This window comes from Ranitomeya imitator, chromosome 8 (assembly GCF_032444005.1).
Source record: "Ranitomeya imitator isolate aRanImi1 chromosome 8, aRanImi1.pri, whole genome shotgun sequence".
Classification (NCBI taxonomy): domain Eukaryota; kingdom Metazoa; phylum Chordata; class Amphibia; order Anura; family Dendrobatidae; genus Ranitomeya; species Ranitomeya imitator.
In genome coordinates, this window is record NC_091289.1 from 99,601,962 (window position 1) to 99,619,313 (window position 17,352).

The 17,352-nt window shown below is 46.5% G+C and overlaps 1 protein-coding gene across 5 annotated transcripts in view; it reads right to left on the reverse strand.

The window, feature by feature from the left end:
* The window catches only part of LOC138647878 (E-selectin-like), a 472,485-nt gene that overhangs the window by 167,780 nt on the left and 287,353 nt on the right, over positions 1 to 17,352 (reverse strand). For all 5 annotated transcript variants that reach the window (XM_069737213.1, XM_069737210.1, XM_069737211.1 and 2 more), the window contains one exon: positions 10,158 to 10,343. In XM_069737213.1, the coding sequence (XP_069593314.1) occupies positions 10,158 to 10,343 (186 nt within the window). The remainder of the gene's footprint in view (positions 1 to 10,157; positions 10,344 to 17,352) is intronic.

Below are 17,352 nucleotides of genomic sequence, written 5' to 3' on the forward strand. Positions count from 1 at the left end.
ACGGTGCAGAGCACCGTATATGGCACAGCACAGCTATGGGGTACAGTGAACGGTGCAGAGCACCGTATATGGCACAGCACAGCTATGGGGCACAGTGAACGGTGCAGAGCACCGTATATGGCACAGCACAGCACAGCTATGGGGCACAGTGAACGGTGCAGAGCACCGTATATGGCACAGCACAGCTATGGGGCACAGTGAACGGTGCAGAGCACCGTATATGGCACAGCACAGCTATGGGGCACAGTGAACGGTGCAGAGCACCGTATATGGCACAGCACAGCTATGGGGCACAGTGAACGGTGCAGAGCACCGTATATGGCACAGCACAGCTATGGGGCACAGTGAACGGTGCAGAGCACCGTATATGGCACAGCACAGCTATGGGGCACAGTGAACGGTGCAGAGCACCGTATATGGCACAGCACAGCTATGGGGCACAGTGAACGGTGCAGAGCACCGTATATGGCACAGCACAGCTATGGGGCACAGTGAACGGTGCAGAGCACCGTATATGGCACAGCACAGCTATGGGGCACAGTGAACGGTGCAGAGCACCGTATATGGCACAGCACAGCTATGTATGGGGCACAGTGAACGGTGCAGAGCACCGTATATGGCACAGCACAGCTATGGGGCACAGTGAACGGTGCAGAGCACCGTATATGGCACAGCTATGGGGCACAGTGAACGGTGTAGAGCACCGTATATGGCACAGCACAGCTATGGGGCACAGTGAACGGTGCAGAGCACCGTATATGGCACAGCTATGGGGCACAGTGAACGGTGCAGAGCACCGTATATGGCACAGCTAGGGGGCACAATGAACGGTGCAGAGCACTATATGGTTCACACCTATGGGGAAATATGAACGGTGCAGAGCACTATATGGCACAGCTATGGGGAAATAATGATCTATTTTTATTTTTGAAATTCACCGGTAAATGCTGCATTTCCACCCTAGGCTTATACTCGAGTCAATAAGTTTTCCCAGTTTTTTGTGGCAAAATTAGGGGGGTCGGCTTATACTCGGGTCGGCTTATACTCGAGTATATACGGTATATTGTGTAGTGTAATACACAGGGCCTGTTTTTTGCTGCAGTCTTCCCCCCAAAAAGTGAGATTTAAATTGACAACAAGTTTCTATACGTCAGTACTGTTTGTCGTATATCTGCCAGCCACGTTGTGCCACTTACATTGTGTAGTGTAATACACAGGGCCTGTTTTTTGCCGCAGTCTCCCCCCAAACAAAGTGAGATTTAAATTGACAACAAGCTTCTATACGTCAGTTCTGTTGGTCGTATAGCTGCCAGCCACATTCTGCCACTTACATTGTGTAGTGTAATACACAGGGCCTGTTTTTTGCTGCAGTCTCCCCCTCAAAAAAGTGAGATTAAAATTGACAACAAGTTTCTATACCTCTGTTATGTTGGTCGTATATCTGCCAGCCACGTTGTGCCACTTACATTGTGTAGTGTAATACACAGGGCCTGTTTTTTTCCGCAGTCTCCCCCCCAAAAAAGTGAGATTTAAATGAACAACAAGTTTATATACACCTTCTACCTTGTTTTACAGTAACATATAACGGTTGTTATTTTGGTTAGATTTTCCCAAAAATGAGGAAGTCTGGTGGAAGAGGCCGTACGCGGTCGTTGCCAGCTGGTACTGATGGTGGTGGTGGTGGAGCATCTGGTGGTAGTGGGAAAAGCAAAATAGCACCTAAGGCTGGAGGTGTTGAGCCAGTGTCATCATCTGGCTACACAAGGCCTCGAAGGCTCCCTTATCTGGGAGTAGGAAAACCACTTTTAAAGCCGGAGCAGCAGGAAAAAGTTTTGGCTTTCCTTGCTGACTCAGCCTCTAGCTCTTTCGCTTCCTTTTCCGAAAGTTCAAAATATAAAGCAGCGAGTCTTCAGTGGATGCTCCCGGACAGGACCAAGTCGCTTCCTTGTGTCCTTCACCCAAAGCAAAAGTGAAGGATGTGGCAGGCGACACTACAGTTTACTCCATGGAGCTCTTTACACATACCATGCCAGGGTTAGAAAGGGAAATAGTTAACAGCCCATTACAAGATGAATCGGACATGGAGTGCACAGATGCACAGCACAGCTAGATTATTATGCTGTTCCATTGACTCAGATCACTACATTGCCCTCGCAGTGTACGGAGCCAGAATCTGACCCTGATGAGACTATGGTGCCCCGTCATGAACGCTATAGCACCATACACGGTGACACAGAGGAAGGTGCATATGACATTGAAGAGGAGGTGATAGATGACCCAGTTGTTGACCCAGATTGGCAGCCATTGGGGGAACAGGGTGCCGCTGGCAGTAGCTCTGAAGCGGAGGAGGATGATCCACAGCAGGCATCTACATCGCAGCAGCTTTCATCTGGCAGGCCAGTATCAGGCCAAAAACGTTTGTCAAAAACAAAAACAGTTTTAGGACAGCGTGGCCATCCGGCGAAAGTAGCACAGCGTGCAATGCCTGAAAAGGTATTCCATAGTAGGAAGAGTTTAGTGTAGCAATTTTTTAACCAAGATCCGAATGATCAGTCAAAAGTTATCTGTAAAAAATGCTCAAAGACCTTTAGCAGAAGAAAGAATCTTCAAAATTTAAATACAACATGCATGCTTAGACATTTAACCAGCATGCACTTGCAAGCCTGGACTAACTACCAAACGTCCCGTATCGTTGGTGCACCTGCTCAGAATGAAGGTAGTCAGCAACGGTACATTGCTTCCCTCACTGTAAGCCCAACGGTTAGGACACCACCAGCAGCAAATGTGGAGGTATCGTCGCAAGGCCAAAGCAATCAGGGAATCACAAAGTTTTTGGTAGGAAACACTGTATGTAGGCCAACATCAAGAATACCATCACCAACCCTCTCTCAATCCGCCAGTTCCACCACCAACACAGCTAGTTCCACCATATGCAGCTCTCCAGTCCAGCTCACCCTACAAGACACTCTCGTTAGGAAAAGAAAGTACTCATCCTCTCATCCACATACACAGGGTTTGAACGCCCACATTGCTAGACTAATCTCGTTAGAGATGATGCTCTACCGGTTGGTTGAAAGCAAAGCTTTCAAAGACCTGATGGCCTACGCAGTACCACGCTGTGACCTACCCAGTCGGCACTTCTTTGCGAGAAAAGCCATCCCAGCCCTCCACCAGCATGTCAAAGACCGCATTGTCCATGCACTGAGGCAATCAGTCAGTGGAAAGGTGCACCTCACAACAGATGCATGGACCAGTAGGCATGGCCAGGGACATTACGTGTCCATCACGGTGCACTGGGATAATGTGTTGGATGCAGGGTCCACAGGGGACAGCCATAGTGGGACAGTTCTGCCTAGCCCATGGTCTAGGAAACAGTTTGCTGTAGGTGTTCGCCACCCCGCCTCCTCCTCCTCCTCCTCCAGAAGCGAAAGCTTGTCCACAGAGCGCAGTCGCACGACCACTCCATCCGCAGCTGCCAGTGTTGCACACGAGGTGTCCAATTATCAAACTGCTAGTGGTAAGCGTCTGCAGACTGTGTTACAAATGAAGTGTTTGGGCGACAACAGACACACCGCGGAAGAACTGGCAGAGTACTTGCAGCAACAAACTCAGTCATGGCTGGGCAGTGTACATCTTGAAGCAAGGTAGTCAGTGATAACGGAAGGAATTTTATGGCTGCCATAGCCCTTTCAGAACTGAAACACATACCTTGCCTGGCTCAAACCTTGAACCTGGTGGTGCAGTGCTTCTTAAAAAATTATCCGGAGTTACCAGCCCTGCTCCTGAAGGTGCGAAGACTTTGCTCGCACATCCGCCGGTCGCCCGTTCACTCCAGCCGTATGCTGAACCATCAGCAATCGCTGAATCTCCCCCAGCACCGCCTAATAATCGACATTGCAACAAGGTGGAACTCCAAACTGCACATGGTTCTGAGGCTGTGCGAACAGAGGCGTGCTGTAATTAATTTGTGGGAGGAGGGTGAACATAGAGAAAAGCGGAGGGCACCACTAGATATATGTCTAAATAATTACATGCTGGGGCTCACCAAGGACTTGAAAAGCTACAATTAGACCAGAAAGAAAAAAAAAAAAAAAAAGATCATGTCCATAAAAATGGGAGCACCTCAGACAGATAAATAAAATGCAAAGTTTTTATTATAATATCAACAAGATAATATACCACACACAAAAAACATAGAATATAAAAACATTTAAAAGTGCAAAGTGCAACAGACAAAAAGAAAAACACAGCAGTCATATCCTAATATAGGGAAAATGACAACCCACAACCCTATCTTCTCCCAAGATAACAAGGATATATATATGTACACAAACGTGGTAACCCAAAGAACAGTTCCGTGATCACATATACTATATAGATAAACAATAGGAAATTCTCAACCTCAGAAGGGACAATGCAGTGCATACAAGCGCATGTCGCTACTTGATATCACAGTACCATATAGACCTACAAAAACAACCAAAATGTAATGCTCACCGGCACGTGCAATCCCATGCCTGGGCAGTTGTTGAAACAAGGCTCCTAGCACCTAGGTAAAGAGCATGCTGGACACAATGGTCACATACATTAAACAGGAGCCCACACTGCAAAAAGATCCATAGGCATATGAGAGACCGGATCGTATGCAGGTAACAGAGGGAGAAACATGGGAGAGAAGAAAATGGGCTGTGGGGTGCAACCCACGCGTATCGCCGCAGCTGTGGCGGCCTCCTCAGGGAAAAATCAGCATCATAATTTGTGGGAGGATACACATACACGGGCAGGCACTTGGATGGCAGACATGGAGTTGTCCGGTGTGCAGTGGTCGAAGCTGCAAGACCTCTCTCAAGTCCTTCAGTGTTTTGAGGAATGCACATGGCTGGTAAGTGCAGACGATGCCATCATAAGCATGAGCATCCCACTAATGCGTTTCCTGATGTAAAGTTTGACACACATTAAGGAGCAGGCGTCTGCAGCCGAGTAGGAGGGAAGCCTTGATGACAGTCAGCCATAGTCTGCTCAGGGAACTCTCCTGGATGAGGTGGCGGATGAAGAGGAGGAGGAGGAGGATGATGGGGATGAATATTTGAGGGAGGATGCTTCTCAGGGGGCAATACAAACTGGTGGCGTTGCAAGGTCAGGTACAGGGTTTTTGCGGGACACAACTGATGTTGATTTGCAAGAAAGTGCTCCTCAACCCAGCACAAGCAGTGAATTGACACCTGGAACATTGGCCCACATGGCTAAATATGCCTTGTGTATCCTGGATCCACGATATAAAGGAAAATTACAAAATATCATGCCACATGAGAACCTTGAGCAAATATTGGCTACCAAACAAGTAACTCTTGTTGAGCGTTTGGTTCAGGCATTCCCAGCACACAGCGGCGGTGATGGTTATCACATGAGCCATAAGGGGCAACATGGCAGAGGTGTTAGAGGTGCACAAATCCAAAGTGGCATTGGACAGAGGGGTTTTATGACCTGGTTGTGGAGTGATTTAGCAATGACCGCTGACACGACAGGTACTGCTGCATCGATTCAAAGTGACAGGAGACAGCATTTGTCCAGTATGGTTACAAACTACTTTTCCTCCCTTATCGATGTTCTCCCTCACAGGTCATTCCCCTTTGATTACTGGGCATCAAAAATAGACACCTGGCCTAAATTGGCAGAATATGCATTACAAGAGCTTGCTTGCCCAGCTGCTAGTGTGCTATCAGAAAGATTCTTCAGTGCTGCTGGTTCAGTACTGACCGAAAAAAGGACACATCTGGCTACCCAGAATATAGATGATCTAACCTTCATTAAAATGAACCAATCATGGATTTCAAATTATTTTGCCCCACCTTCCCCTGCTGACACGTAGCTTGCCTGAAAAATGTCTTGCTTTTGGCCTCCTCTTACTGACTTCTCCAATTCCTCCATTTGCAGCTGCCGAATGTCCACCATAGGCCATTTTTATACCTCCCTAAATGGGCTGACTCCCCCCACAGGGCCGTGGTCACCACTTGGCGCAAGCACTCGTGCAAGTGCCGTTTGCCTGGATAGGTGGGTGCGCCCACTCTTGGGCGACGGCAGTGGCACAGGGTCCCTCATAGTACAATGAAGTGTCTCTGACGGTGGTGGTGCACAACCAACATCAGACACACTGTCGTAATATGAGGGGCCCTGTGCCAGTACCACCGCCCACAATAGAGTGTTCCCCCCAGCTCGAACAGTGCTCTACCACTTGCAATACTTACCTCTCCCAGCTCCACCACTGTGTAGTCTGTGCTGTTAAATCCTTCAATAAAAACAAAGAAGTATAGGCAGGCACCACCGCCAGTTATCACCTATAGCATGCTACAAAAGAACATAGTACCATAAACAGAAGAAAAGGGTAGCATGCATAATGAAGGGATCTCCACAAACATTTAACAAAGTGTAACAATTTTTATTAGACCACACTTGAGAACACTACAAAAAGCCGTTAAAAACAAATAAAATTGCAACACATAGCAAATAGAGATGAAAACACGACCTATAATAAGGTCAAGCCACAGTGCCACCCCACAGACTACCAAGCGAGTCCAGATACGAGAGGTTTTTAGGGATGCAATAGTACCCCAGATGAGAGACCCCCGTAGCCATAGGTTACCAGACAAATAGGGCGTCCTATACTACCTGACAAAATGAACCAGGCTTCCAAGGTAGCGTTCCTGTGCAATGTATCAGGGCAAATAGAAGGTGGCAATATTAGGGGGTGGCACCGGGCACAGATGCCCAACGCGTGTCGCCAGTAAACTGGCTTCTTCAGGCGCAATAGCAATAGCGTCCAAAGCGAATGGTTAAATACCTTAATAATAATGTGCAGAGTAGAGACAGCTGGAGACCAGGGATATCCCGGTAAACCGCATGTTTGAAGGAGCCGGAAGTGTCTAGCAACGCTGGCGGCTACGCGGTGTGAGGATAGAGGTGAGGCTCCCACTACGGAGCGTCCGTCCGGGTGCTAGTGCGCACGCACCAGACCGGCGTGCGTGCAGTGCAACCAAGACGGGCGCAACACAGACAGTAGACGCTCAAACCAAAACCCCAATGCACCGGCGCCTGCCCAGTGTGGTGCGTGAAGTCCAGGTCCCCTGTTCCAAGATGTCCGCCCAGGGCCCAGCGTGCACGCGCAGATACGCGCAATGGGCCGAGGACGGACACCGAGGGAACAGGGAGCCCTGTTACAGAATTACTAAAAAAGAGGATATGTCAATAGATCACGGGTGGGCAGGGGGAGACAAGGAGGCACAATCAGGAGATAAAATTCAAAGCGGCGGAGAGATATAATAATGGGCACTGCCAATACTAATTTGTTGAAATGATAGATGATAGTTAAAATACACAGGGAAGCTGGCCTCCATTTAGACCAGTTAATACTTTGCGCCTACTACTACTGTCTGCTACTCACCAGAGGAGCCCACCCCTGTACCGAGCTATGCCACCTGTTTATTTATGAACAATTTTTTGGCAGACATTTTGCCCTCTTTATTATTTGGGCCTACTAACTGTGTCTGGCTGCCACTCTTTAGAGTTGTCCTCCACTGAACAAAGCAATGCCGCCTGTTTAGTCTCGTTACCAATTTTGAACTGCATTTAGCCTACTTTATTACTTGGGCCTACTAACTGTGTCTGGCTGCCACTCATTACAGTTGTCCTCCACTGAACAAAGCAATGCCGCCTGTTTAGTCATGTTACCAATTTTGAACTGCATTTAGCCTACTTTATTATTTGGGCCTACTAACTGTGTCTGGCTGCCACTCATTACAGTTGTCCCCCACGGAACAAAGCAATGCCGCCTTTTTAGTCTTGTTACTTATTTTGAACTGCATTTAGCCTACTTTATTATTTGGGCCTACTAACTGTGTCTGGCTGCCACTCAATACAGTTGTCCTCCACTGAACAAAGCAATGCCACCTGTTTAGTTCTTTTACCAATTTTGAACTGCATTTAGCCTACTTTATTATTTGGGCCTACTAACTGTGTCTGGCTGCCACTCAATACAGTTGTCTCCCACTGAACAAAGCAATGCCGCCTGTTTAGTCCTGTTACCAATTTTGAACTGCATTTAGCCTATTTTATTATTTGGGCCTACTAACTGTGTCTGGCTGCCACTCAATACAGTTGTCCTCCACTGAACAAAGCAATGCCGCCTGTTTAGTCCTGTTACCAATTTTGAACTGCATTTAGCCTACTTTATTATTTGGGCCTACTAACTGTGTCTGGCTGCTACTCATTACAGTTGTCCTCCACTGAACAAAGCTATGCCGCCTGTTTAGTCCTTTTACCAATTTTGAACTGCATTTAGCATATTTTTACTGTGGGCCTACAAACTGTGTCTGCGCCACTCATTACAGTTGTCCTCCACTGAACAAAGCAATGCCGCCTGTTTAGTCCCGATACCAATTTTGAAATGCATTTAGCCAACTTTTTTATTTTGGGCCTACTAACTGTCTGCACCACTCATTACAGTTGTCCTCCACTGAACAAAGCAATGCCACCTGTTTAGTCCTGTTACCAATTTTGAAATGCATTTAGCCAACTTTTTTATTTCGGGCATAATAACTGTCTGCGCCACTCATTACAGTTGTCCTCCACTGAACAAAGCAATGCCACCTGTTTAGTCCTGTTACCAATTTTGAGGTGCATTTAGCCTACTTTATTATTTGGGCCTATATCTGTGTTTCCTCCTCATCCTGCCCATTGCCCAGCCACTGCTAGATGAGTCTGCTGGTACATTGACCCAGACCACTACATTCCCCTTGCACTCAACACAGCCTGAATCTGACCCTGCTGAAAGTCAGATTCCCCTTCCCGCATACTATACCACCTTACACGGGGACAAAGAGGAAGGTGCAGATGAAAGTGCAGGTTCCTTCATCAGGTGAAGGGGGGGGGCATACTTGTTGGCGACGTCACTGGCACAGGGCCCCTCATAGTACGCAAAAGTGTCTCTGGCAGTGGGAGACGCCACCCGCCGTCAAACACACCGCCGTACTATGAGGCCAAGTGCCAACGAGTGGGCCCCCCTGCTTGCTCAGGATCACAGCACTTGCAAAGTTGAAATACTTACCTCTCCCTGCTCCACCACCGTGATGTATTCCACGTTTCCTGGGCCCACAAAAATCTTGAGCCAGCCCTACCCCCCACCACTTTAGCCATATGACCCCCTGTTTTCAATGCCTAACTATTATTATAAAGTAAATTAAGATTGACAAGCTTAAGAAATAAGAATTGATGTTTTGGGCATTAAAATGGGCACTGTAGGTGTTTTCCTGTCCTCCACTCACTGCCGACTTTGATTCCCCATTGACTTGCATTGGGTTTCGTGTTTCGGACTGCCCTCGACTTTTCGAAATAATCGGCCGATTTCACCCGACCCGACTTTTGACATAGTCGGGTTTTGCGAAACCCGACTTGATCCTAAAAAAGTAAAAGTCACTCAACTCTAGTTAGCACTTTTTTTTTTTTTGTGCTACTCATTCCGCTTGGTGCTGGCTGCAGGGAAGTGATATTGTATAAGGATCCATTTAATGAGACCACACTATTGCACTATATTAGCACTTTCATTATGGCATGCCTTCCTGATTTATGTGATACTGGCAGCTACGTGGGGTATATGGCACTCATGATCTTTCGTGTCATCCTGCTGTAATTTTTACTGTGTGTTACACTTTATTATATTTTCACAAAAAAATACTCTTTTTAACCTAAGTTCTCCCTTTTCCTCCTAATTTTGCATGATTTGCGGCTACTAGACAGCCTGAATACATGAAGGGATTGCCTGTTTGTTAGGATCCAATTTTTTGTTATATCCGATTTTGAATTGAGTCATGGGTCAAAATCATTCTTACAAGTCTTTAGTCTGGGAAAATTATGATCAGAACACAGATGGCATCAGTGTAGATTCCGTGGTCTGTATGATTCACATTACAATGGAAAAGGGGAGCTTTGTAATTTGTTATTTTAATATAAGTGAAAATTATTGATGAAACACTGACACACTGACTAGATACTGATAAAAATGGGATGAAAAACACTGAGGACTCTTTCAACATTTTTTACGTACAGTAAATGAAACATGACGGATGTCTGAAAGAAGCTTTACAATTTTGTAAGAAGACATTTACCGGAGCATGAAGGTGTAGATTCAGACCATTCTCCTGTGTTCTGGCACAGTAATGATGTTGTTCCTTGTGATTCAAATCCTTCTTCACAAGTGACATTACAAATGGATTTGAACCTGTACTCTCCGAATGTATGAGAACAATGTACTTGACCATGTTCTGGGCTCTGCAGGACCTTACATTGGACTGCTGTGAAGAAAATTAAATTTTTCAATTGCCAAACTATATTGAATAATGCAACATAACAAATGTACTGAAAATTTTAAAACACAATCATAAAAATGAAAACATTCTACATATACAGTATTAGGACTGGCGGAACGCACCAAGACAGATGATATAGATGCGTTCGCAGTCCGGGGTCCACCGTGTAGGTGAAAACCTGCTGCTAGCAATTTGCAGACTATATTGCGGTACACTAAAGTATACACGTGTGGGTTAAACGTCACCCAGCGTGAAAGAAGCAATCCTGTTAAGTCACAGGACCGCAGTACCGCACCTAAAGCGCGAGCAAGTAGTCAGCGAACTCAACCCCAACTAGGATTGAAGTCCGATTAGACCCTTGCTGGCACAACACCGCAACTGGGTGTGTAAGGAAACTGAGTAACAATATTAAGGCACAAGAGTGCATGCGGTGCCGCACTGACGAATGCCACTAACCACCCAGGCTTGGGTAAGGAAAGCACAGAGGAAGTGCACGGTGCCGTACTGGCGGTCACAGCAACTGGACGCTGTAATGTGTGATTCGTGCTGTAGGATAAGTCGGGCGCTAGATAGCAACCATACACCTTCCGCGAACAGACATTCAATAGGGTAGGGGTATCCAAGGACGACTTGCACTCACAACATACACACATTAACAATTGTAAGACAATACTAGCGCATGGCAGTGCGGTCATGCGCAGTTTATATAGTTGCAGCACAGGAAGTGGCTACAGCACTTTTGCCCTTCCAAGACCTGCCAAGAGGACCAATGGAATGTGCTGCAGAGCCTGAGCACATGACCCTCGATCTCCAACGGGAGATCTTACCCTGGGCATGCTCAGTACGTGCAGACAAGGACTTAGTCCCAGAGAAGTCCGCTCGCTGCTGACCAGCACTGACTTTAATGGCAGAGACTGGAGAAGCGGCAGTAACTCTCAGAACAGAGTGAGAATGAGCAAGACGCTGGGACTGACGTCTTTGCTGAGCAGACTCCACTGCGGCTGGACAAGAATGGGAGACCGCAGCGGAGGTGGTTCGAGATTCCCCCTGTGCAGAAGCGGGAACTCGACCCCTAACATACAGTGAGGAAAATAAGTATTTGATACACTGCCGATTTTGCAAGTTTTCCCAATACAAAGAATGGAGAGTTCTGTACTTTATATTGTAGGTATACTTCAAATGTGTGAGAGAGAACCGAAAAAATAAAAAAACAACAACAAAAAAAATAAAAGCAAAAGAAAATCTCAGTGGAATGACCCTGCTCTTAAGAGCCATTTTTGCCAGAGTCTGTCAGATAGGCTTCAAGATACCCTGGTGCAGAATGCTACTCTTGGGTCGATGGAGGCTGCCATGACCCTTGCTATCCGGGTGGATAGATGCCTCAGGAAGAGACATACACCAAATCTACCCACTGTTGTTCTTTCTATGAAGGAGGATACTCTGGTGCAGATGGACGAACCTATGCAAGTGGAAGGAGTCTCTTCTCAAACTGGGTTGCCTGCGGTTCACCGTGGGACAGGGGCACGTTTCTACTGTGGCCTTACGGATTATTACATTAATGTCTGCCCATCTCACGCCAAAGTTGGTACTTTGTCACGAAAGCCGCGTTTCCCTGGTTGTATGTAGGGTGGCGACCAGAGTGTGTACATTTCTTCCACCTTCAGGTCACAGATTTACATTTCTGCTAAAGTGGTGGTTGGTGGGGAGACTGAAGCAGTACCGGTTCTTGTGAATAGTGGAGCTTCGCATAGGGACTCTTCATGAAGAGTACCTGTCATGCTACATCTTGGAGGGTATGGCAACTCGGATCCTCTTAGACTTTTCCTGGCTGAAGAGACACAATCCGGTCATACATTGACAGTTCAGGGAAGTTGTCAGTCGTGACCAGTCTTGTAAAGACTGTTGCCTGAGAGTTACGGTGTCATCATCCGGTTCAGGTTTTGAGTCCTGTCTGCCCTTTTCCCGGGATGATCATGTCAAGGGTTAACTTTGCTCTGCCTCATTCTGGGTTCAGGTTTGCTATTTAGCTCCGTTGCATCCTGAAGGTGGTGTCAGATACATTTTCTTCCTTCCACGTGAGTGTCTGACTCTGGTAGTACCCTGATTTGTCCTGCTGCGCTTTCTGACCTTGCCCATGTCTATTCTTCCCTCACTCCTCATCCTGCCTTAGTGTTTCCTGATTGCTTTTGGATTTCCCAGTGTTTGACTTGTCTTTGACTCTGACTTGACTTTGCCTCTGGTCCCTGGTACTTCTGCCTTTTGACTGGTATTGATCCTTTGCTCTCCACTGACTTTTTGATTGTTTTTTCACTTTGTACTGCATGGCGATCTAGGTTTTGACTCGGCTTGTTTGACTATACTGCTGCCACATGGTGGTAGCTTCGCTGCAGCACTGCAGTTCTGCACTTGTAAATTTGTTACTTTCCAACCATTCTATTTCCATCTGGCGGAAGTTGCAGTTACCTGCATAGCTGCAGCATGACATTCGGTTTCTGCTGCCCTCAAACCTACCCCTTCTTCTCCGGTGGATGCAGGTAAGGTGCTATCAGGGAATAGTCGCAGAATTCAACCCTCACCACAAGTGAACCCTGAGACTCGCAGTCTGCTGAGGAGGAGGTATCAGGGGAGGTTGGTGGTTCCCTTTGTATATGGCGAGGGTGTGAGTTTGGTGACATGGGCGGATGCCATCTGTTCCTCAGTGAGATTACCATTTGTTGGCAAATGTACGCCTGGAAATAAACGTTTAGGTCCAGACCTGTATGTTAATGAGTATGTGTGGGTGTCCACTAAAAACATGAAGTGGAAGTGCGCATCTGGGGCCAGGAGTTCTAGGGTGATCGGGTCATATTGGGTGTTGGCTGTTCTCAGCCCTAGGACCTTCCAGTTGGAGTTACCCCCTGTAATGCAGGTACAGCATGTATTCCATAGGTCATCACTCTGGAGATTTGTTGCGCCTTTGAAGCCTACGTTATTTCCATCACCAACAGACTGTGTTTGTTGTAACCTTGAAGATTAGATGATCGCAGAGGTGAATCCTAATGGCGTCCTTACCGTAAGTTATTTCCAGTGTTGTCTGGAGTTAAGAGTCCAGAGGCCCCTCATTGAAAGGTAGGTACTGTCACGATTCATTTTGTGGAAGTCGTGACAGCTCTGGTTCTGCTTTAATTTAAACGTGGTTTTTACTTTTGGGCCAACAAGGGTTAATGTAAGTTTCCTTGCTGGCAGCTGCTGTGACCACTCCCACCATTCTTTAGTCACCTGATGCATGAGCTGACTGTTGGTGATAGAGTTATTCTATGTAGACCAGCCTTGGAATGTGCAGCTCTCTGGTGTCAGCGCTGTATCTGCTACTGCTGTGGAGTTCAGGGTCCTTTTGTCCTTTTTCTGTATCCTCTGCATTGTTGACTTTGGCAGCGGAGCCTGGAGCTAAGTTTACTTACCTTGCCTGTCTCGTACTTACTATCCCCTGTGTCTGTACCATCTGAAGTGGTGAGGCTAGCATTCTTGCCGGACATTGCACTAGCATGGGTATAGTGAGGTGACAGCTAGAGACTAAGCATGTGACAGCAGCGGGGAGAAGGACCCACATAGGGCATTAGGGGAACTTAGGAATAGGCAGGCTGTGTTAGGAGGTGCCTCTTCCCTCATTCCCTATTGTTAGGGCCTTCCTCTCCCTTTTCCAATCCCATTTTTGGTGTTTGTTGTTCCGTTCACTGAACCGACCCTTGCGGGTCGTGACTGTTATGATCCGGTGACCTTGGAGCAGCATGAAAACTTTCACTCGAGTAAGTGGTAACTATACTGACCGCAAATCCTGATCTTAACACTGCAACTAGAAGTAGCCGTGGGATGTACCAAACAACCAAGACACCTAGGCTATGGAGGATGGAGTTATAACGTAGGATTTGGCAACAGCTCTAATTATATCTGAGCCCACCATTCCAACGTTCTATTTGTTGCCCGAAAATCCATAAGGACGCGCAGACTCCCCCTGGACGCCCGATTATCTCCGGAAGGGGGAACTATTTAGAACTTGTAAATCAATGGATCGACTCCAAGTTACAGCCGCTAGTCGAGGGGTTGCCATCATTTTTGAAAGATACGGGAGACCTATTGAAGCGGGTTGACGGTCTACAATTGTATGAGGATATGATGTTCGTGACGGGGGACGTAGAGTCCCTCTACACGAGCATCAGGCACGAAGTTGGCATTAGGGCCACTAGTATATTCTTAAGTATGTCGAGCTTACCAATGGACATTCAGAAATTGATTATTGAACTTCTCAGGTTTACATTAACCCATAACTTTTTTGTCTTTAAGGGGTCTTTCTTCCTGCAGCTCCAGGGAACAGCTATGGGGGCTTCTTTTGCCCCTGCTTATGCTAACCTGTTCCTGGGGCTGTGGGAGAGAGACCTCTCCCTGCCAGATCAGTCGTCGCTGATGTGCCATGTCCTTTCATGGACACGGTACATCGACGACATTTTACTGATCTGGCAGGGGTCACAGGATGATCTGGAAGTGTTTATGACATCCTTGAATAACAATGATTTAAACATATATATTACGTATAAATACAATCCGAAGACTATTGAGTTCTTGGATGTATTACTACGTAAGGACGAAAGAGGAGAGGTACAAACCAATATTTTCCGCAAGCCAACCTCCACCAACATGCTGCTGCATGCATCCTCATGACACCCGGGATACATGATTCAATCGGTTCCCACTGGGCAGTTTCTGCGCCTCCGCAGATTATGCTCAGTTGATGAGGAGTTTGCTATTCAGGCGGAAGATTTGAAATTACGTCTACGGGAACGGGGGTATAGCAACCGCATGATTAAAAAAGCCTTTAATAGGGCTAAACATGCGTCAAGAAACACCTTACTATACGGCCCCAAAGAATTTAAAAAAGATCAAAACATGGTCAGATTTGTGACAAATTACCATTCAAAGTTTGCCCGCATGAGGAACATTATGGATAAATCGTGGCATATTTTGAGGGCAGATCCAGTGATTGCTAAATTTTTACCAGCAAAGGCAGCTATAACAGCTAGGAGATCGAAAAATTTACGCGATCACTTGGTATATAGCCACTATGCTACGGAGTCCCATGGCACTTTTTTAGATCACATGCCAATACGACAGGGATGTTCCTCATGTGGCCGCTGTGTCGCTTGTGTGAATATTGAAAAGAGTAACAATTTTGTGAGCCAGGATGGCTCTCGATCCTTTAAGATCAAAAAATGGATAACTTGCACAAGTCGGTACGTAATCTATTATGGAGTATGCCCATGCCGTAAAATCTATATTGGTATGACCAGTAGGCAACTAAAAGTACGCGTCAGAGAGCACGTGTTGGGCATAGCGGCTGCAGCAACTGTGAATGATGTACAGTCATTAAAAACAATTCCCCGTCATTTTAAACAGTATCATGATTGTAATGGGGCCCTATTTAGGGTCCGTGGCATTGATATGCTTGATACAGGTATTCGGGGAGGGAATATGACTAAAAGACTGGCCCAGTTGGAGTCCAGGTGGATATGGACCTTGGGTACCATATATCCATCTGGACTTAATGAAAATATTAGCTATGCCTCATTTCTATAGTCCTTTCCTATCACCTGTCGACTGTTAGCGACGTATCTCTCACCATCTCTATGTGTTTCTTAATATTGTTTTTATATTTTTTTAGATATCTTTTGTGTTTTGTATCGTGTTTCACGTTGATTGCCAGCTTGATGGAAACTGCCGTGGCAGAAAAAAGACACTAATAATTGATGCAATGATGATGGAAAAACAAGCTAAGGACTTTTATTGGAGACCGGAATCTCACCCAAAGTGCCTGCTGTATATGTATATATTAATTTGTTATGTATTTATATATTATAATGATTGAGCAGGTCAGCATGGGTGCTATTTTTCTATGAACATCTCATTAGTCCTGTTATCTTATTATTAGTAGCCCGGCAATAGTCTAATTGGTATTATGGGTCTGCGATCACGACGGTATATACGGGGTGCAGTATGACATTCTTGGATCTCAGTGTCCTTTCCCCTGCACGCGCGTGTTGCCCACTCCTGGCCACTCCTGCCGGCTTTCGGCATCTGGTGACGGGGCGGGGGTTTTCCCCTGCTCCGTTCACTCTGTGACGCCAACGCCGGCTGGCGTCGCTGGTAGCTGGGCAACATGGCGCGTCACTTCCGGGGTGGACATTCTACATCCGGTTTGCGGCGTCTTACGCTGCATCCCGGAACTATAAATGACAGGGATCACTGCACTCAATAGGCCCCTTGAAAAAGGAGTCCGAAACGCGCATCGGGGCAGACGCACGGTGTCCAGCGGTGAAGGCTACTCCCTTAAACGGTAACTATAACGTCCCCCTTTTTATATAGGCCTCTTATGGGCTTTATAGGGGTTTGTGTTAGGAGGTATGGCTATTAGCCTGAGTAGTGGCACATAGGGCAGGAATTTGTCTGTGTTTTTGCAATGTACCATGGTGTTTCATTGTAATATTGCCCGGTACTAATACCTGTAATTTACTGATGCTAGGACGCTGTGCGTTAACACTGGTGATGGTGTGATATATGTTGGTGGTTCTACTTCCTCAATGATTGGCAGTATGTTTTTTAAATGTAGTTGTATTAATAAAATTATGGCTTTTATATTGGAATTATTGCCTTTTGATCATCTTTTTTTCAGTATCAACCTAGACACCTCGTCACAGCCGGAGGACTAAATACCCCTAAAGATGGAAATAGGAATACTATCTTGCCTCAGAGCAGAACCCCAAAGGATAGGCAGCCCCCCACAAATATTGGCTGTGAGTAGGAGAGGAAAGACACACACAGGCAGAAAAACAGGATTTAGCACAAGAGGCCACTCTAGCTAAAATAGGAAAGGATAGGACAGAGTTCTGTGCTGTCAGTATTAACCCCTTTCTGCCATTAGACGTACTATTCCGTCCATGTGGGGTGGGCCTTAATTCCCATGGAC